Consider the following 26468-nt stretch of genomic DNA (forward strand, 5'->3'; position numbering starts at 1 on the left):
GCTGTGAGGGCAGGGCACTTCAGTGGGGGAGCTGAATAACAAGATGGAAAGATGCCATGGCACCACCTGGTGAGAGGAAACTTGGAGCTGCAACATGAATGGTAAACAAGATTTTGCTATTTGAAAATATTGACATAGGATTTGCTATTACGAAACAAAAGGTATACAGGTAACATGGAAAGATAAGAGTGCCCTTGAAGTTTTAATAAGTTATTGCCATGTGGCAGACTGACTCAAAAATAGCATCTTCTTTGCTGCCATCAGACTTTTGAATGGACCTGCCTGAGAATAAGTTGATCTTTCTCTACACCCTTGCAACATTAAATTCTGCACGTTCTCCTTTCCTTCTGTATGAACAGTGTGCTTTGTCTACATGGCACGCAAGAAACAATACTTTTCACTATATACCAATACACGTGACAATAATAAATCAAATCAAATCAAAGATGTAGTTTCTACTTGCTGTGAGAATTGCACTATCACACTTTATGGCACACAGTCAAAAGAAGTCATACAGAACTCAAACTTGGTTTTCTGTGACACTTGGCTATACATGTCCATTTGTTCCAGTGAATGAGCAGAATGACAGTACCTCCAAGCTCAATGTTGTCAACATCCTTCTGGGATTCAGCAAAAGCTAATTCGCTTTCATTTAGTGGCCAGCTTTTATGAAGAACTAACGCTTGGATAACGTATTTGTGAGCCTGTGGGATACCAGATTGTTAATAAAACATTAATGATGAGATGTCTGACAGGGGTATGTGATTCTAAACATTCTTGCACGTATCCTCTTACTTATTACAAATTAACAAATTTTGCAAACTGCATTGAAACTTCAATGGGTTAGATGAGATTTGATTACACGACAATTGTTTGTTTTATATTTCTTTTTTCATGCAAGATGTGATAATGTCTGAGGGAACACGGGATGAACTGAGTTCACCCACTCACCTGTTGTAATTTTGGCTTTGCCAGGCTTTACCTGCTTCTTCTGGCAAAGTTATTGTGGATGCTTGTAAGAATTCCCGCAGACCTGCATCTCCATTTTAGTTATAGAACAAATTTTATCCCCTGTCAACTAGACTGACTCTTCAATGCAGTACTGAGAGAATGCTGCACTGTTAAAGGTGCTGTCTTTCTGCCAAGTCTAGGTCGCACCTGCTTTCTCAGCTGAATGGAACGGATTCCATGGCACTTCTTTGAAGAATAGCAGGGGAGCTCTGTTTGGTATCCTGGTGAGTATTTATCCCTCAACCAACATCATTAAGAAAACATCTGGTCATGATCTCACTGCTCTTCGTGTGACTTGATTGTATGCAAATTGGCTGCTGTTTTTCCTGATGTTACAACAATGACATAATCTTTTAAATAACATACTGAGCTGTAAAATGCCTGGGGACATCAACAGGTTTTGAAAATTATGAAATAAACACACTGGTTGCAGAGAGGTGGAAATGAGCAGTCTTGGTGATGAATAGGATACGGGAGTTGAGATTTAGCTCATGGTTGAACACGGTACCAAAGCTTCAAGCATTCTGGTTTCATCTGAGTGAGTGATTAACTTAGGCGGTGGTGCTAGTGGGGATGGACAAGAACAGGTGGCACAGTGACACAGTGGTTAGCAACGCTGCCTCACAGCTCCAGGGACTCGGGTTCGATTCCTGGTTTGGGTCACTATCTGTGTGGAGTTTGCACATTCTCCCCGTGTCTGCGTGGGTTCCCTCTGGGTGCTCTGGTTTCATCCCACAGTCCAAAGATGTGCGGGCTAGGTTGACTGGCCATGTAAATTGCCTATAGTGTCCTGGGATGTGTAGGTCAGTGGGATAAATGTGTGGAGTGTGGGGATAGGGCCTGGATTATTTTCGATGGAGTCTTGGTGGGCTGAATGGCCTCCTTCTGCACTGCAGGGATTCTATGGTGGGAATTGGTGCTGATGGTTTTGCTCTTCCCTGTTTTCATTTTGAGAAAGTGTTGAGCTGATCCATAACTCCTGCTGTAGTGTGCATGCATCCTGGAACATCTCTGTTTAAGAGAAGATAGACAGTAAACTTATGAATTTGTGGCAATGCTTACCACGTTTGATTGTAATTGTTCCATATCAATCAACCGGTTTAGGCCCTCATCTAAGAAAATTGGTGATTTTGATTCACTCATTGCCTTAGCAGAACTCCTTGCAGTCTTGCTGCTTGAAGTACTTCCCAATTTTCGGCTCCCTCCTCCTGGCGCATCAGAAGGCTTACGTGAAAGTGCTAGAGAAAATAATTATCAGCATTAGACTGCTTGAACCAAGTAATTGGGTGAACACTTGAAAAAAAACAATGGCAAGATTGGGAGGCAAAAACGAAGGAATGGGATTAAATGTAACATTTTCACAGGCATGATGGGTTGAATGGCCTCCTTCTGTCACGTATCATTCTGTAAATGGACAAAAATAATATCCAAGCCTAAAATTCTACAGTGTTAATATTGGTATTCATATTCTTTTATCATTTTTCAATATAGAAATGGAGAACTGTGCAGAGTAAGATTGGAAAGATTGAGAGATGGGGTGGGCAAAGCCTCAAATTGCGCCAGTTATTGACCACTTAAGGGCCGATTCCCACCCAACCTCAAATTGTAGGCTGGTGAGTTCTGATTGACTGGTAGCTCTCTAAGGCGGGACTTTCTCCAGAGTGAGGGGCTTAAGTCATGCCTGCAGCTAATTAATGCCTGTTGGAGTGTGAAATCGCTGCAGGGCAGGCAGTGTATTTCCCAATGGCTCTTCGGATGATGAGAAAGTAAAGACTGACATTCTAAAGATCCCGGCTGTGATTTGTTGATTAACTTCCTTTTATGTTGTCGGATTCTGCGGTCCTGAAAGGAGGTGTGTCACAAAAAGTTCAGGAATGGATGGGTGGGGGTGAAGTAAGATTTCTCTTCTTGTGTAAACTGATCTCCAATCATTTTTCTACCCATAACATGTTGAGGATAACTTCCTTTTCATTTCCTTCAAAATTACCTCTTGTTATTTGAACGAAAAGAGAGAAAATGTGAAAAAGGAAAAAGCAAGTGGGAGAGTGAGAGAGATAGAGAGAGAAAGATAGGCAAGCAAGTCCTGGTGCCACACTTACCGTAAACCATGGGACGTCCTGCGCTTGAGATAAACAAGAATGAAGGAATCACGGCTTGGCCTTTTCCAGTTGCTTCGGCTACTTCCTCACCATTATTCAGGATTTGCAGCTTGATGTATACATCTGGCTTGGAGGTTTGTAGGTGTAGTGTAGCCAGGTGGGCTGCATGCGGGTTGATCTGGAACCTGCAACAAGAGTCAAGAAAAATATAATATTGTTAGCCTAGCAATAGGTCTTGAGACGCAATTTGGGATATACAGAAATATTGTCCTGAATGGCAAGACCCAAGGTACCTCAGCCTCATTTCCATCAAGCTGATAAGCCAGGTGGCATGAAGTTAAAAAAAAAAGACTGCTGCAACACTAAGTAAGCGAAGCTTCCTTCTACACTGTAGGATTCTGTGGTTCTGAAAGGAGGTGAATCTCATGGAGTTCAGAAACAGTGGATTAGGGGTGAAGTAAGATTTCTCCCATTGTGTAATTAGACCTCCAATCATTTTTCTACGTATAACACATTGGGGAGAATGCTTCCTCATACCCTTCAAAACTACCTCTTATTATTTGAAAAAAAGAGATCCTATCACATACTAAGCTGATCTTTTTCCTCACTCTATCAGTAACTGCAACACTATATTCTGCACCCTATCCTTTCCTTCTCCCCTATGTACTCTATGAATGGTATGTTTTTGTCAGTATAGCTCGTAAGAAACAATACTTATCACTGTATCCCAACTCGTGTGATGTTAATAATTCAATTCAATCACATCAAATCAAAAAGTGTGAGAAAGGAAAAAAAGAGTGGGAAGGCCAGAGAGAAAGACAGAGAGAGAGAGAGAATGCGAGGCAAGGAGATTCTGGTGCCACACTTACTGCAAAGTGCATGGGACATCCTGCACTTGGGATAAACAAGCGCAGAATGAAAGTGGAGATCTACACTGGTAGCAGTTGGAGGCCAAGTCTGCGCTGTTGGGGGAGAAATCTCTCTTGTCAATGGGAGATCGGAAGCCAGGCTGAAAGGAGGTCAGATGTTGGGTCACGAAAGGATTGGAGGCTGGATTAGGGAGGCTTATGGGCTTGCAAAGACCTCAGGAGAAAATTTTCGTTTTCGTAATACAATGTATAATTCTCTGTCGTATATACAAAAAGGTAAATTTCATCATGTTCTGCTCCCCTCATCCCACCCCATGTTCAGCCTCATTGAGGAGGAAGGGAGGATTGTTGAAGCCAGCACATCTGATTTCCTGATCCACCAGACAGTGGATGAGGTTCCATTGCTGGAGTGTCATCTCAGAAAACCTACCCTAACTTCCAAAGTATCAGCAAGAAATTGTCCAGCAAACAAGGCTGAAGGAATCAATGATTTATTTGCTCTAGGAACACCCGCCACATTCAATCTCTTCCTGCAAGGGACTTTCCAAATTGATTCCCCAGATCCTGAAAATGTACTGGAGCTCAGTGAAGCTCTGTGAAATTGCAAGGATTCAGTAACTGGCAACTGTCACTGTCATTTATTACTCTGTAATTCCAACTGAATTTAATGCATCCCCCCACTTTCACCGAAATCTGATTAGACAGTAGCCCACACCATTGTTTCCTCAGAGAGAATGCAGTATTGGCCTCAATTAGTTGCATCTATCTTCCAAGACGTGTAAGACTAGAAAGAGGCCCCAGGAAATTGGAGACCAATGGTTCACCTGGAGCAGTGAGTCAAATACCAGATGTGGCTTATTGCTAGCACCCTCTGACAATGTTGTGGGTTCAAGTCCCATGTAAGATTACAAAATGTAAGCACACCTGCCCTGTGCAGGATTGAGAGTGTGCTGCACAGTTGGAGGTGCTGTCTTTCAAGTGAGTGTTAAGCTGTGGTCTCATGTGCTACCACAGATCAACCTAAAATATCCCATGGCATTATTTGAAGACTAGCTGAGGAGTTCTCCCCAGTGTCCTTTTATTAAAAGCTGAAGCAAGTATCTGGCGTCTTATTGCATTATTAACTTTGCTGTGTCAAAATTAGCTGCCATGTTTCCCACATCACAATGTAATAAAAAACGTCCTTTGGCCCTACACAGTGGCATCATACAACAAAATATAACACTGAGCCACGTAAGGAGATATCAAGTCAGATGACCCAAAGTTGGTTTTAAGGAACATCTTAAAGGAGGAAAGTAAAGCAATGAGATAGTGAGGCGGAGAGGCATAGGGAGGGTATTACAGATCTTAAGACTAGGTAGTTGAAGGCACAACTACTAATAGTGGACTGATTAAAATCAGCATGCTCAAGTAATCAGAATTAGATGATCACAGATACCTTGATGAGTTGAGATGTTGGAGGAGATTACAGAGATAAGGGAAGGGGAGAGGACATTTTGGGAATTACAAAACAAGGATGAGAAATTTAAAATCAAGATGTCGCTTGAGCATTTATTGAACTTTTCATTTGTCCCTTTTTATTCATCTCCCTCTTAATCCCCTGTTCCTTTCCCTCTTTTCTTACACTTGCAGTACATGAATTAAATTTAATTATACTTTCTGGTTTAGACTCTATATGGGTTAGTGAGGAAACTTCAATCTGATTGCTTGAAAAGCTGTGATGATTCTGGCCTTGTTCACAACATACCACAAATACCCCAAGATTGTTCCTTGCTGACTGCAAACATATACCTTTGGCCAGGATTTTTTCCGAAGACTAAGGAAACTTGGCATGTCAGCTACGACTCTCACCAACTTTTCCAGATGCACCATAGAAAGCATTCTTTCTGCTTGTATCACAGATTGGTATGGCTCCTGCTCTGACCAAGACCGCAAAAAACTACAAAAGCTACGATTGTAGCTCAATCCATCACACAAACCAGCCTCCCATCCACTGACTCTGTCTACACTTCCTGCTGCTTTGGCAAAGTAACCAGCATAATCAAGGATCCCACTCTGTTCAGACTCTCTTCCATCTTCTGTCAGAAAAAAGATACAAAAGTCTGAGGTCATGTATCAACCGACTCGAACAGCTTCTTCCTTGCTGTCATCAAACTTTTGAATGGACCTACCTTGCATTAAGTTGATCTTTCTCTACACCATAGCTATGACTGTAACACTACATTCTGCACTCTCTCCATTCCTTCTCTACGAACAGTATGCTTTGTCCGTATAGTGCGCAAGAAACAATACTTTTCACTGTATACTAATACATATGATAATAATCAAATCAAAATCCCTTCCTGTCTGCAGTGGGTGGGTAGACAGGAAGAGGAAACCTCACAAGGTCGCAAAAATCTGTTTTACGTTGTCATTAAAACAGTTTGTGATGGTCTGCTCCTCACAGATGGCGGGTGGCATTTCCCACTCCTGAATAATGGAATCATCATTTCCATTCATTTGCATCTAATTATGATCCCTGTTCACCAGAATCATCCCTACTGTGATAACCCCAGGATTTGCATGGAGAATCACTGATTAACCTCCATGTGGGACTTGTTGAATATGGGCATCCTGGGGATTGGTAATTAACCAACCAGGTGGAGCTTATATACTGAGCCTTGTATAAAGCAGTCCTCTGAGTAGGTCCAATACCATATTGTTCTGGTCAGGACTTGCTGTGTTCACCACAGTCTTGTGGTTATTGTTTTATTTAATTTTGTGCAATAAAAGTACTGTTCCTTTACAGCTGGCGTTATTATATCACACACTGGATCATGAAACACAGTGGTGTGTTTCACAATAGTACATAAATGATTTGTCCATGGTGACCTGCACTTCACTCCTCCATTTGAGGACTGTTCACCCACCTTACCTTGGGCAATGCTCATACGATTCAATGTCAGACTTCGGTGGCAGAACCACATCCATTTTGAGACAGCTATCTCGAAACTCCAGTCCCAGCAGACCAGAGTCTACTTCTCAGCAGCTGCAGAATAAGTGCTGGTGAAGGAGGGAAGTAGCCTTGGGCAGGTTTGGAGGCTGCAGGGTGCAGTCTGACCTGGCAAAGTGAGAGAATGTTAGAATATCTAGGTGGGGCACGTATGTGTTTAGCAGTGCAAGTGACCTCACAACATTGAGAGCTCAAGTGGACATGGGGCATAGGCCCCTCCACCTCAAAATAAATGTCTATGAACTAATGGACAGATAGGCTCCATAACAGCAGTGGGATCAAAGGATATGGGCGGTGGAGTAAGAGGTCTATGAGGAAGGATAATCTTAACGTTCATTCTTTCGGTGAGGAAGTGGGAGTGTGGTTTCCGTTCTTGCAGAGGGAAGGTCCAAAGTGGTCTGGCAATGAGAGCTCACCACCACCTTGCTACCAGATATCATGCACAGATGAAAAGTACCATGAGACCAAAATTTCTGCTGGGGTTTCTGCAGGCACCTTGGATGCCAGCTGACTGCACCAGGGGGTGAGAAGAGGGGGTAATGGTTGAAGGACTGAAATGAGCAATCGCTCACGAGCAGGCAGGCACAGCTGAGAAATGCTAATGGTCTCTTAATCTTGCAGTGCTGTGTATGAAGATGCCAGTTCTCAGGATGAAAGCAGCACATTCAGGTACCTGGCCAAAACAGTCTCACCTCAGTACCTCAGCTTTGTGCAAGGGGAATCACTTTGGTATACATACCACAGTGTCGGCAACTTCTGTGGCAAACATTTGGCAACATGGGACTGAGGGCCTTTAACCCACAGTTATTCATGAATCATTGACAAAAAAAAATTGCAGACAAATTCTGACACTTGTGTGTTTCTCATATATACCACAGAGAGAAGGCCACCAGGCAGGTGTAGTCTGCATTCATTGCTGCCTGTGTAATTGAATGATGTGGAGATGCTGGCGTTGGACTGGGCAAACACAGTAAGAAGTCTCACAACATTAGGTTAAAATCCAGCAGGATATGTATAATTGAAGACAGAAGTGAGAGAAGGAGATGATTGTGAAGGAGGAGGCTGGCTTGTCAAAGGCAGAAGCAAAACCCTGAAAACTAAGACCCCGAGATACCTTTTCTGGGTGCAAAGGTTCAGAAATGTTGTGTGTAGACACCTCGCTACACTTAGGGTACTGACATTGCCTTCCTTATCTATAGATGGCTGAGAACCAGCGTTGCCACACCCTCACATGGTACTGGAATTGGATAACTCGCATTTGCCAAATTCTATATGAATTGGCACCATCTGGACTCAAAGGACATTCTTTGCCAGTGGGTATGAAAATAACAACCACACTCAACTTCTACACCCCAGCTCATTCCAGGGCTCAACTGTGGACCTCTGCAGGATCTCTCAGGCATCCACATACAAATGTATACATGAGGTCATAGACGCCCTTTTTTGCCAAAGCCCAAATTACGTCAACTTCGACAGAGATCAAGCACACCAGGACACCAGAGTTTTCACTGAGTTTTCCGTGTTTCCACGGGTGCAGGGTGCCATCAATGGCATTTACATGGCGATCAAAGCTCCTTGGCAGCAGGCACTACAATGCATAAACAGGAAAAGCTCCAACTCCTTCAAATACAGCTGTTGTGCGACCTTAACAACAAATCCTGTAGGTTTACTAGATATCCAGGAAGCATCCATAACTTATATATATTGAATAGATTGCAAATCCTGGAATCTTTGCAGGACCACACAGGATGCAGAACTTGCTAACTGAAGCAAAGGGTACCTACAAAAGATGTGGTTGATGATGTCTATCCGGCGGCCTTAGACTCCTGCAGAGAGAAAGTACAACACGGCTCTTGCCACTGTCTGGTGATTGGTTGAGCACACCACAGAAGAAGCTAGTCTGATGCCTGGACAGATCTGGCTGAGAACTCCAGTACACTCCCCTGAGGATGTCATGACTCACTGGTTTGCTGTGTGCCTCATGACCTGGCACTGCAAAGTACAGAAGGTTTGCCTGATGAGTAGATGGAGGAAATGCACGTTTTTCCGATATGCAAAGGATCTTGAAGGGAATGACAGCGATGAGATTGTGAAGCTGACACTGCAAATGAAGAGGCCATAACATAGGCCAGATGAGGTAGGTGTGCACGGGACAGCCTCATAACTGCATGATTTCAGGAGGAGGATGATGAGATGGAGTGTATATCCTGTTGGAAAACTGACCTCCATGAGGAGTCAACAGCAAGTTCCACAACACGAGAGGAACCACAGGTTCAGACATTTGCTATACGTGCTTGGCTGAGGAGCCAATGGTGTGAAGCTACCATCTGTGAGATTATGACTGAACGCCCCTAAGTCAGAATTCTGCCTAAAAGGGGAACAATCCCTATTATTTCAAGTCTGCACTTCAAAACGAGAGTGTGCAGTTCCCCAACAGGCTCCTCTTGACATTTTCCTCTGAATGTTAATGAAGCCTTGAGGAGTATGCTTCACCACTGAGATGAGGCACTGTCTGGAGGACGGCATCTTACCAGCAAAGAGTCAAAGGAGTTGCACAAGCATGTCTGCAGAACTTCATTCATGATGGCAGCTAACATGATGCAGGAGCTGATTCACTATCGTGAGAGGCTTCGTAGGTGATAGCATTGAATCAGATAGCACTCTTCAAGACCATTCATGTCCAGCAATGTGACTGCATTCCGTGCTACATCAATGGTGCAACTGATGGGTGAGACTAGAGCCAAGGCAATGAAAAGGTTCAGCAGGTCTCACTCCTTGTACACGAGTCAGTCTTCAGTGTCACCTTTCTCCCATGGGTACTGTGGAGGTGGAGGTGGGGGGGCGGGGTGTGGGCGATGAAGGCAATGGGGGTTGTTCTTTGTTTTAATAATTTTTAAAATTGAATTCAACCAGATGTTGGAGTGCAGCCGACTCCACACATGGCAACCTTTGCACTCGTTCCAGGTGGCGGACCTGACTTCTAATCTAGCTTCCTCCTCAAGGATGAGAATTGGTCCTGTGATCCACCATTTTTAAAGGTGAAGTTTACAGAGCTGACAATTCTCCTGTCTCTGTGCAGCCAACCTGTGAGCGAAAATCTGGGCCTTTCTTGGAAATATGATCTCAGTGCTCAAATTTTCCATTGGGACTAACTTAAACATACCTGCTATTTGCTGGACACGTATGGAGGAATAATGTTGGACATAGGACAAAAGAAGACGTATTAGTGCTTCCGTCCATGTTGGCCATAACTGTTGGTAGCACATTTGCCTTTGATCAGAAGGTTGTACTTTCAAGTTAGACTCTAGGGACTTGGCCACAAATTCTAGGCAAACATTCTAGCACTGTACCCACGACTGAGGATGGTACAGTGTTACTGGAGATGCTGTCTTTGAATAGGACATTACACTGAGACTCTGCCCTTTCAAGTGCATGTAAAAGAAACTATGGTCATATTTTGAAGACGAGGTGGTGAGTTCTTGCCAGTGCTTTGACCAATATTAATCCCTTGTTCAAAATCATAAAACAGATGATTTGACCATTATTACATTACTGTTTGTAGGAGCTTGCTTTGCACAAGCTGTCCATTGCAATTCCTACATTACATCAATGGCTATATTTCATTGACTGTAAAACACTTTTGGATATCCTGAAGTTATGAAACAAGGTGAGTCAATAGATAGAATCACAGAATCTATAGTACAGAAAGAGGCTATTTGACTCATCGAGCCTGCACCAACAATCCCACCCAGGTCCTATCCCCATAACTCCACATATATACCCTCTAGTCCCCCTGACACTAAGGGGCAATCATGGTGAATCACCTAACCTGCAACATCTTTGGAATGTGGGAGGAAACTGGAGCACCCGAAGTCCATGCAGACACAGGAAGAACATGCAAAATCCACACTGACAGTTGCCTGAGGCCAGAAACGAACTGGGGTCTCTGGTGCTCTGAGGCAGCAGTACTAACCGCTGTGCCAAGTCTTTATTTATTTCATTGAGTTGCTGGTGGAATAAAAAGCTTTGTGCCAGCATCAATTTTAGCTGTTTTTAACCAGTTCATTAAAGATCAATTTTATTCTTGACAACTGCATTTAAATAACTGAAATATTTAAATCCATTAATCCATCCAGTAACACAAATTTGAAGATTTCTTTCATTTCTGATTATTTTAACATAAAAATCGCTGAGCAGGGGAGGTTGGTGAAATGGGCAGATATACAGTATGTGAAATTTAGAACAGAAATGTGAGCAATATATTTTTTAAAAAGGAAGAAGGGAGGAAATACAAAGTATATGGGTCAGTTTTAAAGAGGTTGCAGGAACACAGAGACCAACATAAATCTTTGAATATGGCAAAAAAAGTTGCAAAGGCTATTTTAGAAAGTGCATGAGGTCCTTTGTTTTATTAATAGAGGCACAGGCTACTTGGGCTACAGTGATGAAGAACTTACGCTAAATGTTTATTAAACACTGTTAGGTTGGAACATTGTGACTCAATGTTGGACACCACAATTTAAGAACAATGTCCAGGGATTTGGAGAGGGTGCAGCCAAGATCGGCAAGGATGGTAGGAGGGAATCAGGGGCATCAATGAGATGGAAGGACTCGAGATGCTGAGATTATTCTCCTTAAAGCAGAGAGTGTCAGGGGAGATTTGACGGAAGTTTTCTAAATTTGGAAGTATTTTGATAAATTGTTTTTTAATTGATTTTTTTAATGGGATGTGGACATCACTGGCTAGACCAGCATTTATTGCCCATTCCTAGTTGCTCTTGAGAAAGTGGTTACATCAAAACTAGAAGCAGGAGTAGGCCATGTGGCCTTTCAAGCCTGCTCCCCACCCGCCATTCATTTTGATCATGGCTGATCATCAAATTCAATGTCCTGATCCTGCCTTCCTCCCATATCCCTTCATCTCTTTAGCTCCACGAGCCATATCTATTTTCTTCTTGAAATCAGACATCAATTTGCCTCCACTACGTTCTGTGGTAGTGAATTCCATACATTTACCATTCTTTGGGTGAAGAAATTTCTCCTCAGTTCTAAAAGGTTTACTCCTTATCTTCACATTGTGACTCCTAGTTCTGAACTCCTCCATCATTGGGAACATTCTGAATCTACCCTGTCTAACCCTGTTAGAATTTTATAAGTTTATATGAGATCCCCTCTCACTCTTCTACACTCCAGTGAATATAATCTTATCTGACTTAGTTTCTCCTCATATGACAGACCTGCCATCTCAGGAATCAGCCTGGTAAAGCTTCACTGTACTCCCTCTATAGCAAGGACATCCTTCCTCAGATAAGGTTACCTGCCTTCTTGAACTGCTGCAGTCCCTGAGCTACAGGTACACCCACAGTGCTGTTAAGGAGGGAGTTCCAGGATTTTGACCCGGTAACAGTGAAGGAACGATGATATATTTCCAAGTCAGAATGGTGAATAACTTGTAGAAAGTATACATGGCTGTCTGTCATTGTCCATCAGTGGCTGAGGGATAGAATGTTTGCGGAAGGGATAGTAATCAAGCAGGCTGCTTTGTCCTGGATGGTTTAAAGTTTATTAATGTCACAAGTAGGCTTACATTAATACTGCAAATGTAGTTACTGTGAAAATCCCCTAGTTGCCACACTCCGGTGCCTGTTCGGGTACATTGAGGGAGAATTTAGCATGGCCAACACACCTAACCAGCACATCTTTAGGCTGTGGGAGGAAACCAAAGCCCCCAGAGGAAATCCAGGCAGACACAGAGAAAACATGCACAGACAGTGACCCAAGCCGGAAATTGAACCCAAGTCTCTGGTGTTGTGAGGCAACAGTGCTAACCACTGTACCACTGTGTCAAGCTTCTTGAGTGTGGTAGGTGCTGCATCATCTAGGCAAGTGGAAAGTATTCCATTACACTCTTAACTTGTGCATTGTCGATGGTGGAGAGGTTTTGGGGAGTCAGGTGAGTTACTTGCACAAGTTTTCTAGCCTTTGACCTGCTCTGGTAGCTGCAGTATTTATATGGCCGGTCCAGTTCAATTTGTTTGCAGTGGCAGAAGGTGTGTTGACAATTGTCAGGTCCAAGGAACCAGAGGAGACATGAGGAAAAATTTTTTTGCATAAACTTTCAAAAGAGAATTGAATAAATACTTGAAGCAGATTTGTAGAACTATGGGAAAGAACAGTGAAGTGAAACTAATCAGATACCTCTTCCATTGAGCCAAATATATACACATTGACTGCACAGTTTCCTTTTGCACTGAATCATTCTATAAGTCCAAAAATACTTCAGCTTTTAGGAAAATCTTCATAAAATATCCATATCTTTTTTATTATATTTTCTAAATTGACAATCATTTCAGGTAGGGTAACATGATTCTGATTCTATTTTTACTTCAAGTCAAGCTAGTGAATTGTATTCCTTACAGTCAGAATTCATTAGCATTGTATTAAAATGACCCAGCTGAGGTTCACTCTGATCACGTTTGGAAGTCACTTTGTACTTGAGGTTAGATTAGTCACCAGCTGTTACTTTTCACAACACTTTCATCTTAGAAAATATAATCCACGATCATCTTAAGAATTCCTCTTCCAAAATTATTTTCAAAGAGGTGTCAGCACTTGCAATGTTAAGCCATAAAGCAATTTTTTAATGACTACCTGAAGATAATGTTTTTGTCATTTGGAATGTAGTAGAACTTAATCTTCTTCATTGAAAAGCTGCTCTTGACATTATCACTTGCCAGAACAGGAAGAGGATGCCTGGAGCCAAACAAACGTAATTTCCATTTACCAGCGGGAACTGGCAGGCTCCCTGTTTGGCATTCAGCCATGAACGTATAGCCACCCTATAAATGTTGAAAAAAAAATTGTTTACCGTTCTAGGCAGCCACTTATAATTCAGACTTCTGTTAATGTGAACGAAACATTTGCAGTAAAATAACAGATTGAGAAGTTCCGCACAAAACAATGCATTAGTAATCAAATCTCTATCAACTGCATGTACCTACCACATTTTTACTGTACATGATTGGAGCTACTTTTTGAAAAACTCTGGGTATTTCTTCTCCTGTGTCATTATTGACCACATGAAGAACACAAGGCAGGACAGAGTAAATCTTTGGCACCATCAGCATGTCCTCAGGCATATAAAAAACCTCTCTGCGGATAAAACAAAGCTCAGGTAGTTAAAACACTATTAAGTGAAAGCAAAGGGAACAAAATGGTTTCGCTGTGGCTCTGAGGTCTAAGGTTAGCGGCTGGAAAGGAGGTGGACATTGGTTGGTAAGACTTATTAAGGTGTTTGTAGTCTTAGGTAGTTGAACAGTAAGTGTTTATTAACTACTAGAAACTATGTAGATAGGTGCAGTAAAGATCCAAGCTAGGAGCCATCTCCATGCTTGCTTCTAAATATAGCTCTGTCTATACAACACTTCCCTAATCCCTAGGTGTTGATCTTGAATACATCATGGTTGAAAGGTACTATACTCAACCTTAGATGAACCCTTTATGTGCCAGACCTTCATACTATACCTCCCCAAGTCTTTACTTAATGTATTTACAAATTATCCCAGTTTACCTCATGTATTTACATCATTCCAATCCTCATCTCCCCACATGAGTTTAAGTTCATAGGTTCAGGCGAAATGGACGCTTGCATGTCTTATTCTCAAAGGAACAGTAGGCTCTCTCACTACAGATAAGCCTTATTGAATCGGAGGTTGTTCTGGCATTGGGGTATCATTTCATCCTCTTTTTCCATTCTTTGGTGTTGAATTACTCTTTGTTGATTTTCCATCGGGTTTATCCCAGACATTATGGTAAATACAAACTCTGAGCTTGTCTTTATTATATTTTTTGTTCTTTTTCATGAGGTTCACTGTGACCCAAGCCAGGATGGAGGATGGCTTTTAATGTTGGAGTGTGTGACCTGGTTACCTTCGCGTTAAGCTACATGGTGTGCTGCCATCAATGGATTGTTGCTACTCACTGCCATGCCTGCTTGGGATTACAGTGTCTGCTCTATGGTCTCAGGGTTTGTCACTCCAACTGGCCTTGGAGCCGGAGGTTGAGGCTCTTTTTCTTGCTGGTTCCTCTCTTGACTACCATTTACTCCAGTTATTGTGATAACCGTAGAATCTCGACAGTGCAGAAAGAGACCATTTGGTGATCAAATCTCTATCAACTGAATATACCTACCGAATGTTTAGCCTACACGACTGGAGGCCATTTGGCCCAGTGAGTCTGCACCAATACTTCCAAAGAGCCCAACAGTCGCTCCATCCCCATAACCCATTTACCATGGTTAATCCACCTAACTGACATATCTTGGGGCACTAAGGAATAACTTATCCTGGTCAATCCACTTAACTTTCACATCTTTGGACTGTTCGAGAAAACCAGAGCACCCAGAGGAAACACACGCAGACACAGGGAGAACTTGCAAACGCGACACAGTCACCCAAAGGCAGAATCAAACCTGGGTCCCTGTGAGGCAGCAGTACTAACCACTGTGCTGCCCACCATCTGAGTAGTTAGCTGGTTTGACCAATGAAGGGCTTCTGGCACTTGCAATAGAACATAGAACATTACAGCACAGTACGGGCCCTTCGGCCCTCGATGTTGCGCTGACCAGTGGAGCGAATCTAATGACCCTCTAATCTAAATTATTCCAATGTTATCCATATGCATATCCACTGACCATTTGAACGCCCTTAAAGTTGGCGTTCTGCTGCAGGCAGGGCACTCCATGCCCTTACTACCCTCTGAGTAAAGAACCTACCTCTGACATCCGTCCTATAATTATCACCCCTCAATTTAAAGCTATGTCCCCTCGTGTTAGCCATCACTATCCAAGGAGAAAGGCCCTCACTGTCCACCCTATCTAATCCTCTGATCGTCTTGTATGCCTCAATTAGGTCACCTCTTAACCTTCTTCTCTCTAACGAAAACAACCTCAAGTCCCTCAGCCTTTCCTCATAAGATCTTCCCAAGATACCAGGCAACATCCTGGTAAACCTCCTCTGCACCCTTTCCAGTGCTTCTACATCTTTCTTTCTTTGCAATGAAAACAGACAAACCGGCAAATGGAGAAGCCAAAGTCCCAGTCAAAGAATCCTCCTTATTGGAGCTCTCAGGAACTTGCAGTTCTGTATAATTTACAAGAATGGTTGTTTTGATCTCTCCTGCACTTTTGAGGAGATTCAGGGCCACACAGACATCTCTGCTCAAGAGAGAAAAAGACTGATTATGGATGATGTTCACGAGCTCAAAGATCTGTTTGCCGCCATGCCTTAAGGACACAGAATCATGCCTGAAGCAGAAGTCAGATTTCTCCAGGGCCAAAAAGTGGTGTGACTGTCACTTGGGAGTCAAAGGCCTCTCAGCCATAGTTCTTTGTTCAATAGACCATAACACTGGCTGACGTGTCCAACTTAAAATCTATGAGGTAGCCATTAACCGAGATGTCTGCATCATTCTAGAACAAAAATCCAGGATTTGGACCTCAGCCAAGAAGCAAGATTGTGTGTCATGTCTCAACCTTCTGTCTTTCTATCCAGGCCTGAAGCAATTGTGTATCTAAGGAATCAATTTCTCCTGAGTCCCCAATCTTGTGAAGGACCTTCCTTGAGGAAGTCCAAATTGATTTGGTGGAGTGGACTTCAAATGCATGGTTAAAATGTTTGAATTGCAGGTTCGAAGTTTTCAAAAATCCAAAATGATGCTGCTGTATGCTTCTGCTCAAAGAGGTTTCCCACGCTTCCTGATTTTGACTCCCGCAGTAATGGCACTTTCAATTTCAGCGTTTAAATTATTTCAGCAAAGATTTCCTGGATCCTTCTCAACATAAAGGTGAGAATTTTTCTATCCCACTCACCACGCAATCGTAGCGGACCATGCAAAGGTCCGTTGAGACCGGGTGGGAATGTCTGGTTTTGCGGTGAGTGCGGCTGGAAAGTTCGGCTCCAAAAATTTGTGGGGCAAGTGAGGAGGGCAGAGGGAGTTCAAAAAGAACTTTTTTTTCAGTACAGAGAAGGGATTAAAAATAAATTACATTGCATCTGCAAATCTTTTACACTAACAAATGTCATTTACATAGGCTCAGTGAAATAAAAACTGACTAAAAGGGATTAAAATCTTCTATATAAAGTTACATTTAAAAATTAGTAATATCAGAGCTATAGTTAAGATTTGAACTCCTTCTCTGGTAACTAGCATTTCCACCTGCAAATACTCACAATGACGGCAGAAGCAGAAGTATCCAGATATCTAGGCTGAAGTCCTGCAAAAATATTTAAATTTCTCCAGCTGATCACCTGTTTTTCCTCCTTAATACGCACTGCTATGACTAAACATTTGGTTATCCCACCTCATGTCTCTTTATTATGCTTGGCAGTGTTTTTGTATTATCACATCTATGAAGTATAGATTTTTTTCTAAGTGCTAGCGTTGCTGGGTTGAGGGTGATGGAGTCAGAGTTAAGAGTTTATGGTGAGTGTCTAAAGCAATTTCTTTTGCAGTGATGATCTGAAGTGGAAGGGAGTTGTGTTGGGAATTCTTACATGCAGCTCCAGATTTAATTGTAGCAAACATATCGGTTGGAATTCTCCAGCCATTCATGCCGGTGGGATTCTCTGGTCCCGCTGGTAGTGTGCCCTTGCCCATGGGTATCCCGCCGGTGTGGAGCAACATCAATGGTAATTCTCATTGACAGCGTTAGGACCATTGAATTCTGCCATTAGCAAACAATGCACCTCTTTCTGTTGGCAGGAAACACGCAACTGGATACCGGAGAACCTTGCCCATCATCTAAATTTTGGACACATGCAAAGACGAGGAGGTTAGCGGCTAATGAGAGCTGGGCCCAGACAGGATTCCATGGCACGATGAATGATTATTTATTTTCAAATTCATAAGCATTTCAAAGACTTCCCTGTGTTACTATAGGTCTCATAACTTCTGTCCCTAGTGGATAGTGGGTATGAAGAATGCATGGGAGAGATGATGGGGGCACGGAAGGGCATGGGTAATTTGAGGGATGGAAAGATGAGGTATGGGTGAAATGGAGGGAAACTGGGTATATGAATGGTGCATGTGGCTATGGATGGCATGCAAGATATGAACAGACATGGAGGGGGATTGAAGGCTGGGTGGAGAGGTTAGGGGTAAAGATCAGACAGCCCAAAGTCATCCACAGAACTGGGCTGATGTTGCAATGAATGGTAGCAGTCCTCTTGACTGCCAGCCTCAGCATCTGCCTGCCTCCGGTTCTGCTTTGCAAGGTAGTGCTGGCCTCAACTCCAGTCTGCTCCCTTACTCCTGGGGTGAAAATTACATGTGTGCACGAGTTCATTCATAACTCAGAAATGCAACACTGAGAAATAGCCTGACTTGTGATTCCCAAGCCAATGATAAAAATCCAACAATAGAATTTGATTTTTGCAATATTGATGGTCATTCTGCATCACTCAAGTAAACACTGTGGCTGTGAATTTCATCTAAGCTGTAGCTCCTGCTTTGTTGCCATAACTGATGGAAACACCAGTTACATGTATAATAGTGACACAGTGGAAGCAGCTCCAAGGAGATAACCATTCAGTTACTGACTGTACACCTTTCAAATGTGCTATTAAAACAAATAGCAAATTCTTCAAATGAAACAAAGTGTAATTCCTTCACATGGATATAACCCCTTTCCCTTTCGGCCTTTGTAACCAAGTCACATTGACGAAACTCTAAAGAAAACCATGATATAGGTTAACCGATTTTATTATTAATGCGGGGACTAAATTTCCTGATTGAATGGTGAGGACAAAACCCTAGAATCACTTAAGAAACAATTAGGAATTGTTAGCGCCAACTGATTGAACCAAGATGGGTTGAAGGGCCTTCCTGAAAACAAGACATGAAAACATCCACACCAAAATGTTTAAGGGCCAAATTTTGCATGTAATTGCTACATAGCATTTATTCCCAATGACATTATATTTGTTCTATTGCCCAGAAACTAATTCAGTTATAGCAAAACCAAGAGCTGATCACTGTAATAGCGGATTGGGCACAAAGTAGCAAGAATTATTAGCAAAAATTCTGATCTAATTATTAGGACAGAAAAAAATTACAATTTCACCAAGATGTTTCCCTGGCATGGAAGATTTAAGTTATGAAGAAAGTTTGGATAGACTTGGGTTGTTTTCGTTGGAGCAAAAAGACTCCCCACTTCGTCGAAGTGGGGCAACTTGATTGAGGGGTGCAAGATTATGAGGGGCATTGGATAGGGAGCAGCTATTCCCCTTAATTACGGGACACAAATTCAAGGTGAGGGGCAGGAGGTTTAGAGGGGATGTGAGGAAAAATATTTTTACCCAGAGGATGGTGACGGTCTGGAATGTGCTGTCTGGGAGAGTGGTAGAGGCGGGTTGCCTCACATCCTTTAAAAAGTACCTGAACAAGCATTTAGCATGTCATAACATTCAAGGCTATGGTAAATGGGATTAGGTATGGTATGGGAAACGGTAGGTAAGTCAGGTGTTTCTCGTGTCAGTGCAGACTTTATGGGCCGAAGGGCCCCTTCTGGTTTGTGTGATTCTGTGATAAAGAGTTATGCAAGTCAATTCAGATGAAACCTTCAGGCATGTTGCCAAGAGATGTGATTTTAGTTCATACCTGAATACCACAAACCAGAAGTTGGAAGGCTGGTCACTGTATGTAGTTGTGTAATCAGCATATACTGTTTTACTCCATTCATCTTCGTAAAAAGGGTACAATTTTGCCAGTTCTGGACTTGTATCAAACATGTACCTGGAAGATCAAAAAAAGTATTCATGAAACACATTCCCACGTTTGCACATACACAAGAAAATTTACATAATACACACAGTGATCTTAATCTGTCCCTTGGAATGATGTCCCTAAAGGACATTTGTGAACCAGATGGGTTTTTACGACAACCAGCAATGGTTTCATGGTCATCAGCAGAGTCTTGATTCCAGATTTTTTTAAAATTTCAAATTCCACTATCTGCCCTGGTGGGATTTGAACTCAGGTCTCCAGAACATTAGCTGAGTTGCTGGATTAATAGTCCAACGATAACACCACTGGGCCACTGCTTTCCCTCATATGCTAGTCAAATACCTCAGGTCCTAATACCGGAGACGATGGCCTAGTGGTATTATTGCTAGATTATTAACCCAGAAACTCAGTTAATGTTTTGGAGACCTGGGTTCATATCCTATGACGGTGGATGGTAGAATTTGAATTTAATAAAAATATCTGGAATTAAGAACCTACTGATGACCATGAAACCATTGTTGATTGTCGGAAAAAATCCATATGGTTCATTAATGTCCTTTAGGGAAGGAAATCTACCGTACTTACTTGGTCTGACCTACATATGACTCCAGATACTCAGCAATGTGCTTGACTCTCAAATGGCTTAGCAAGCGTCAGTTCAAGGGCAATTAGGGACGGCCAGCCAGCGACACCCATGTCCCATGAATGAATAAAAGCAAAATCAGCAGAACTTGCCAAAAAGATTGTTTACTTTTTAGAAGAACAGACAGTTTGAAGCTAGAAGGGTACTGCCAAGCTTTTGGGTTAAGGTTTAATAATAAATCTATGTTAGCTTGGAATTTTAAAACAGCGCTCTGAATACTGACTCTGTCCCTGGGTCTCCTGTGGTTAGTTGGAAGTAATCCATCACAACAACATCAAAGGGGCTAGACAGTCTATGTAATTTACTTAAGGGATCTACAGAGTGATTTGAAGTTATATTATTGTATCAGGAAAGGTGAAGTAAACTCCACACTTCGGGTAAAAGACACCCAGTTCACATGTTAATGTGGCATAGACATACAGGCACTGCTGGCTGGATGCTTACGTGATTAGACAGCTAGCTAGTTTTAATAAATGTCAGACGTCTTCAGGTCCCATATTAGTAGCTTGTATACTTGGGTGACTTCTGTATTCTTCAAAGACCTGACTTAGCAGACAAATCTAGCAGTACAAAGCCAAGCCTAATAGCAATAGGCACTAGGGAATGATTCAGAGGAGCCTCTATGAGATAGGGAAAGTAGATAATGCTTGGGAATACATTTACCTTGCCTTGTAAAAATCTGCAAACGAAAGTACTTGTTTAAATGTAAACCTAAAACTGGCAACACTGGATATGAAGTAATATATTGCTTATGTGCTGCTCAATGTATAAATGTCGCTCGATTTCTCAGTTGGGTAGGCTCCTGCTTCAGAGACATTCTCTGAGGTGGTGCTTTTCCAACACATTGGCAAATAAATGATCAGTATATACCTGAGGGTCCTGAGATTATTCTGTACAGTAATGTGTTCCACGACAAAGTGCACTATCAATTTGTGAGCTATCTCTTTAATTTGATCGATTATAGGGTCAGTACAGTCACCCTTGGTTATTTTGGGACTTGAAGCAACACAAGACATAGAAAATATACCTTTTACTGTTTCTGTTAATAGACATCAATTAGCCATTTGGGAAATATATTTTCACCAGTTTTGTTCATTAAGACACAAAAGAACTCAAGGTGCTGCCGAGAAAGTGCCTTGCACTAGAGCATTGTGTTTTAAGGAAAGATTGGAGACAAACAGACCATGGAAATTGGACAAAGATTACCACTTCCAGTTTACTGGATTTTATGGTGAAGAAAATTGGGTGTCCCAGCCTTAGAATAGTGTGAGAAAACTCAGAGGCATATAGGGTGGTCCAATGTGGTAGATCAAGAAAAGCTACTGTACATGACAGCTTGGGAATACCCGGTCAAAGCAGCAATGTACAGGATTATTTGATGATTGATATCAGTATTTCTTCAAATAATGAATGACTAATTTATAGAAGGACACCAAAGGAGTATAGAGGACGCAAGAAGCTTAGAACCTTTCAGCTAAGAATTGAATGTCATGATTGAGTCATAGATTTGTTTTAGATAGATGAGCTAACGATGAGCTCAATGACTTTCCTCATCTGTCTAAGTCCTGTGATCTGTTATATCACCATGCTGTTGGATTTTATGTATAGAATCCACGTCCAAATGCAGCAAGACCTGGACAATATTCAGGTTTTGGCTTATAGTAGCAAGTAATATTTGTGCCACACAGTGCCAGGCAATGACCATCTCCAACAAGAAAGAATCTAACTATCTACTCTTTGCAATACCACCATGTAATCCCCTACTAACAAAATCCTTGGGGAACCATTGACCAGAATTGGACCAGTCATATAAATACTACAAGAACAGTCAGAGTCAGCAGTAACTCACCTCCTGGCTCCCAAAAGATTATCTACAATCTGCAAGATGCAAGTCAGGAATGTGATATACTACTCTCCACTTGCCTGGATGAGTGCGGCTCCAACAACGCTGAAAAGACTTGACACTATCCAAGACAAAACAGCTCATTTGATTGCTACCCCTTCACAAACATTCATCCCCTCCAATACCGATGAATGATGGCAGTTGTGTGTACCATCTACAACATGCATTGGAGGAACTCACCAAGGCTCCTTTGGTCACACCTTTCCAAACCCATGATTATTACCATTTAGAAGGTCAAAGGCAGCAGATATCTGGGAATACTACCACCTGGAAGTTCCCCTTCAAGTCACTCACCATCTTGACTTGGAAATATATCACCATTCTTTCATTTTCACTGGGTCAAAATCCTGGAACTCTCTCTCCAGCAGCACTGTGGATGTACTCCCATGTCAGGGAATGCAGTGATTCAAGAAGGCAGATCACCACCGCCTTCTCAAGGTAAACTAAGGATAGGCAATAAATGCTGGTTTATTGCCGTAAATGAATTTTAACAACCTGTTGTCTTTATATTGCAGCAATAAATTGTATATTGTCTGGTCACAAAGATGTCTCCAACAGGTACAGGGACTGAACTTCATTCAAATATAAGCCATTAATGATAATGCCAATGTTGATGTATGAGCAACTGAAAGAAGGGGACTTTGTGGAAGATACCCTCCTCACACACTGACCCTTTCTAGAGGTTGTGGGTTAAAGCCCAATTGCAGACACTTAAGCCCATGATCCATGCTGACACTCCAGTGCAGTACTGCATTGTTGTAGGTGTAGTCTTTTGGATGGAATTGAGGCCCTACAAGATCCTACAGCTCTGCTCTTAAGAAAAAAGTCCTGGTGCGTTGAGCTAGTATTTTATCCCTCAACCCACACATAAATTAGAATTTGTTATTCTCACATCGTTTGAACTTGATGTGTGCAAATTAGCTGCCACGTTTCTAAGTAATTTGGGATGATTTGTCACAATGAAAAACATTATAAAACTGCAAGCCCAGCTGGGATTTTCTGCCCCGTTTTCAGGGGTTGGAAATGGTGAAAGGGGTGGAGATGCCAGCAGAGGTCACAAAATGGCTTTTACGCTGGTGGGATTTCCCCGTTTGATTGTTCCCCGCCCCCCCCACCCGTGACATAACGGGAATCCTGACTTTAAAAATCAGGATCTCTATTTACGTCAATTTAAATCTCATAATGAGGCCTTGACACCTGATTGCCCCCCATGTTCATTCACATCAGCATGCAATCACATATTCCCCAGGACGTGTACCTGGCAAACGGAAACTGCCGGAGGGCACAGATGAGGACAGGTTTCAGGGGGAAGAGGGTTCATACTGAGGCAGTTCCCGACACTTTCCCTCACTGCAGCAGTGCTGGGGTAGGGGGGGGAGGAATTTCGTGGGAGGCTGCTGGGGCTGAGGGGAGATGAGGGGTTTGTTTCTTTATTTTTAAATTCGCACACCCTTTAAAATAGGTGCCCCGATTTTCAGAAACCTAAGTTTTTGGCAGGGTGGGCATAATCAGATGGCATCTTGGGACCTATTCCTTCCATTTTCTTTGGTAAAGTTTTTGAAAATTTGGTGGGAAAACCTGGCAACCAGAGGCTGCTCTCTGCTTTTCCGCCCAAGTCAACATTTAGCAAAGAATGGGTAAATTCTGGCCACTGCCTTTCCTTTCTCATACCTATATGGTTACCTCAGTGCCTTAGATGTTACCAAGTAATGAAGGTCTCCAACTTGACTCTTCGTAAGTCATCATGGGGGATAGGATAAGGCAAAGGGCCCAGGTACAGTACTTTGTCAGAGAGAATCGGTGCAGACTCGATGGGCCAAGTGGCCTCCTTGTGCGCTTTGGGATTCTGTGATCTTTCCTACTCCTGCTCCTCCTCCATCATGTCCAGAAATGTAATGTACCCACGCTTTCTAAATTCCCCTGCACCAAAAGCCATACTCTGTTCACAGATTCAGACACCACAAAAGCTTGATGATTCCTGTGCTTCTAAATAATTTAAACAGTGCAATTCTATCGATATGAAACTTCTACTTCACATAATCAAAACCCTTCAAAAATAATATCATTAAAGGGATATAAATAATTCTAATATATAATTCTATTCTATTAAATCAAGCCTATAATTCAAGAATTTTTTTGGCAAACACTACTTCTATGGAGAGTCTGGGGGACTGAGAATAATCTGCTTAAGCGACGTAGAATTAAAGAAATATTTGAACAATCACCACTTATTTCTTGATGTTATCATTCCAAGTGATGATTACATTTGCCACAGCAGTGACATATTTCTATTTTTTAGGTGGGAATTCTGACTCCCAAAAACAAATGTATTCAGATCAGATGGGATATAAAAGTCTCAGACCTGACTGCACTCACCTAATTATGGTTTTAACTAAGGTAGGATGTTGGATCAATGGCCATCCACTTCCAGAAGGCAGGGTGATCATTTCAATATGAAAATGAGGAGTCAGAAACTATGGAAGTTAAAGAGTGGTGAGGACTGCTGGATCCAGCAACACCTTTCCACCTGTCTGCTGGATATAGCGTATTTGCTCCCATATCTACTCCTGAGTCTCCCGCATCTCCACATGGTTAACCACATTACCGATACTTCTTGTACCGCATTCCCACCAATCCCTCAACTTGGTATCTCCAAATCTCTCAGTTTGGATATTATTTTGGTAGAATTTATTTCGACTGATTAACTTGGCCATTTTGAACTAACATGTGAACAGAAAAGAAACCATGTTGATGCTGCTAATCTTTTTACAACAAACTAACTTAATAAAGTACTATGAAGTAGTCACTGACTAGCAGCAGATAACTATATTAGAAGGAAGTGCCTCAATTACCCTCTAATTGAAGGATAAGAAATGAATAATCAAATAAGTTGGATTTCTGTATTTTTTCATTGACATTTCGATGCAAGGATTAAAAATGATGTCACAGAGCCTTGGAAAAAGAAGCCTGAACTCAATGGGATCTGATAATATCAGGAACATGTTGGCCTTGACTGAGGCAACCTTGGTTGCAAATCTGAAGATAAGGGATGAACCCATTGACTTAAGTTGAAAGCAATGTTCACAATTATGCAGAACCCATGAAATTAAATTAGAACCTTATTAACCAATTAGCCATTTCCAGCAACACTCGCTAAGGTGGGTGACATGTCTTTTTAGGTATATAAGGAAATAATGGGAGCCATCTTGTGTAAGACCAAGTGAAGGGAAACCAGTTTGATGTGTGGGGGCAGACAAGTGTCAGCACATAGACTGTGAGTGTAAGACTGTGCCCAGAGACAGAGGTGGACCTCAGATACTGAAGTTTCCTTTGGGGGCCCCTGTTGATGCATGAGTCGCAAAAACCCAGCTTGCAGGTGCAGCAGGTGGTCAGGAAGGCAAATGGGATGCTGGCCTTCATAGCGAGGGGGATTGAATATAAAAGTAGGGAGGTCTTGCTGCAGCTGTATAGGGCATTGGTGAGGCCGCAGCTGGAGTACTGTGTGCAGTTTTGGGCGCCGCACCTGCGCAAGGATATTTTGGCCCTGGAGGGAGTGCAGAGGAGGTTTACTAGGCTGATACCGGAGTTGAGGGGATTGAGCTATGAGGAGAGGCTGAATAAACTAGGCTTGTACTCGTTAGAGTTTAGAAGAATGAGGGGAGATCTCATTGAGACGTATAAGATGATGAATGGGATGGATAGGATAGAGGTGGAGAGACTCTTCCCGCTCAAAAAAGACAGTAGGACTAGGGGGCACAGCCTCAAGATAAAGGGGAGGCGGTTTAGAACGGAGTTGAGGAGGAACTTCTTCACTCAAAGGGTGGTGAATCTCTGGAATTCTCTGCCCGTTGAAGTGGTGGAGGCTGTCTCGCTAAATATTTTTAAGAAGCAGGTTGATGGGTTCTTGATAAGAGAGGGGATTAAGGGTTATGGGGAGAGGGCGGGAAAGTGGAACTGAGCCACAACAGATCAGCCATGATCTTATTGAATGGCGGGGCAGGCTCGAAGGGCTAGATGGCCTACTCCTGCTCCTATTTCTTATGAAGTGTTGTGATAATTGATATCCTCAGGGGCAGATGAAGCTTCCTCTCAGTATGGAGATCGAGTTTGTAGAGTTTGGTTGATTAATATATGTTTGCTTTTTTTTAGTTAATTGATAAATCTTTAG

General features: G+C 42.3%; 1 protein-coding gene across 1 annotated transcript in view; it reads right to left on the reverse strand.

The window, feature by feature from the left end:
• The window catches only part of adgb (androglobin), a 267020-nt gene that overhangs the window by 42887 nt on the left and 197665 nt on the right, over window positions 1-26468 (reverse strand). Inside the window, exons 25-30 of the mRNA XM_080200127.1 lie at window positions 19629-19763; window positions 13973-14123; window positions 13623-13810; window positions 3111-3295; window positions 2074-2249; window positions 593-704 (exon numbers count right to left, since the gene is read on the reverse strand). Of these exons, the coding sequence (XP_080056253.1) occupies window positions 593-704; window positions 2074-2249; window positions 3111-3295; window positions 13623-13810; window positions 13973-14123; window positions 19629-19763 (947 nt within the window). The remainder of the gene's footprint in view (window positions 1-592; window positions 705-2073; window positions 2250-3110; window positions 3296-13622; window positions 13811-13972; window positions 14124-19628; window positions 19764-26468) is intronic.

Source organism: Carcharhinus amblyrhynchos, chromosome 12 (assembly GCF_965287045.1).
Source record: "Carcharhinus amblyrhynchos chromosome 12, sCarAmb.v2.hapA, whole genome shotgun sequence".
Lineage (NCBI taxonomy): Eukaryota > Metazoa > Chordata > Chondrichthyes > Carcharhiniformes > Carcharhinidae > Carcharhinus > Carcharhinus amblyrhynchos.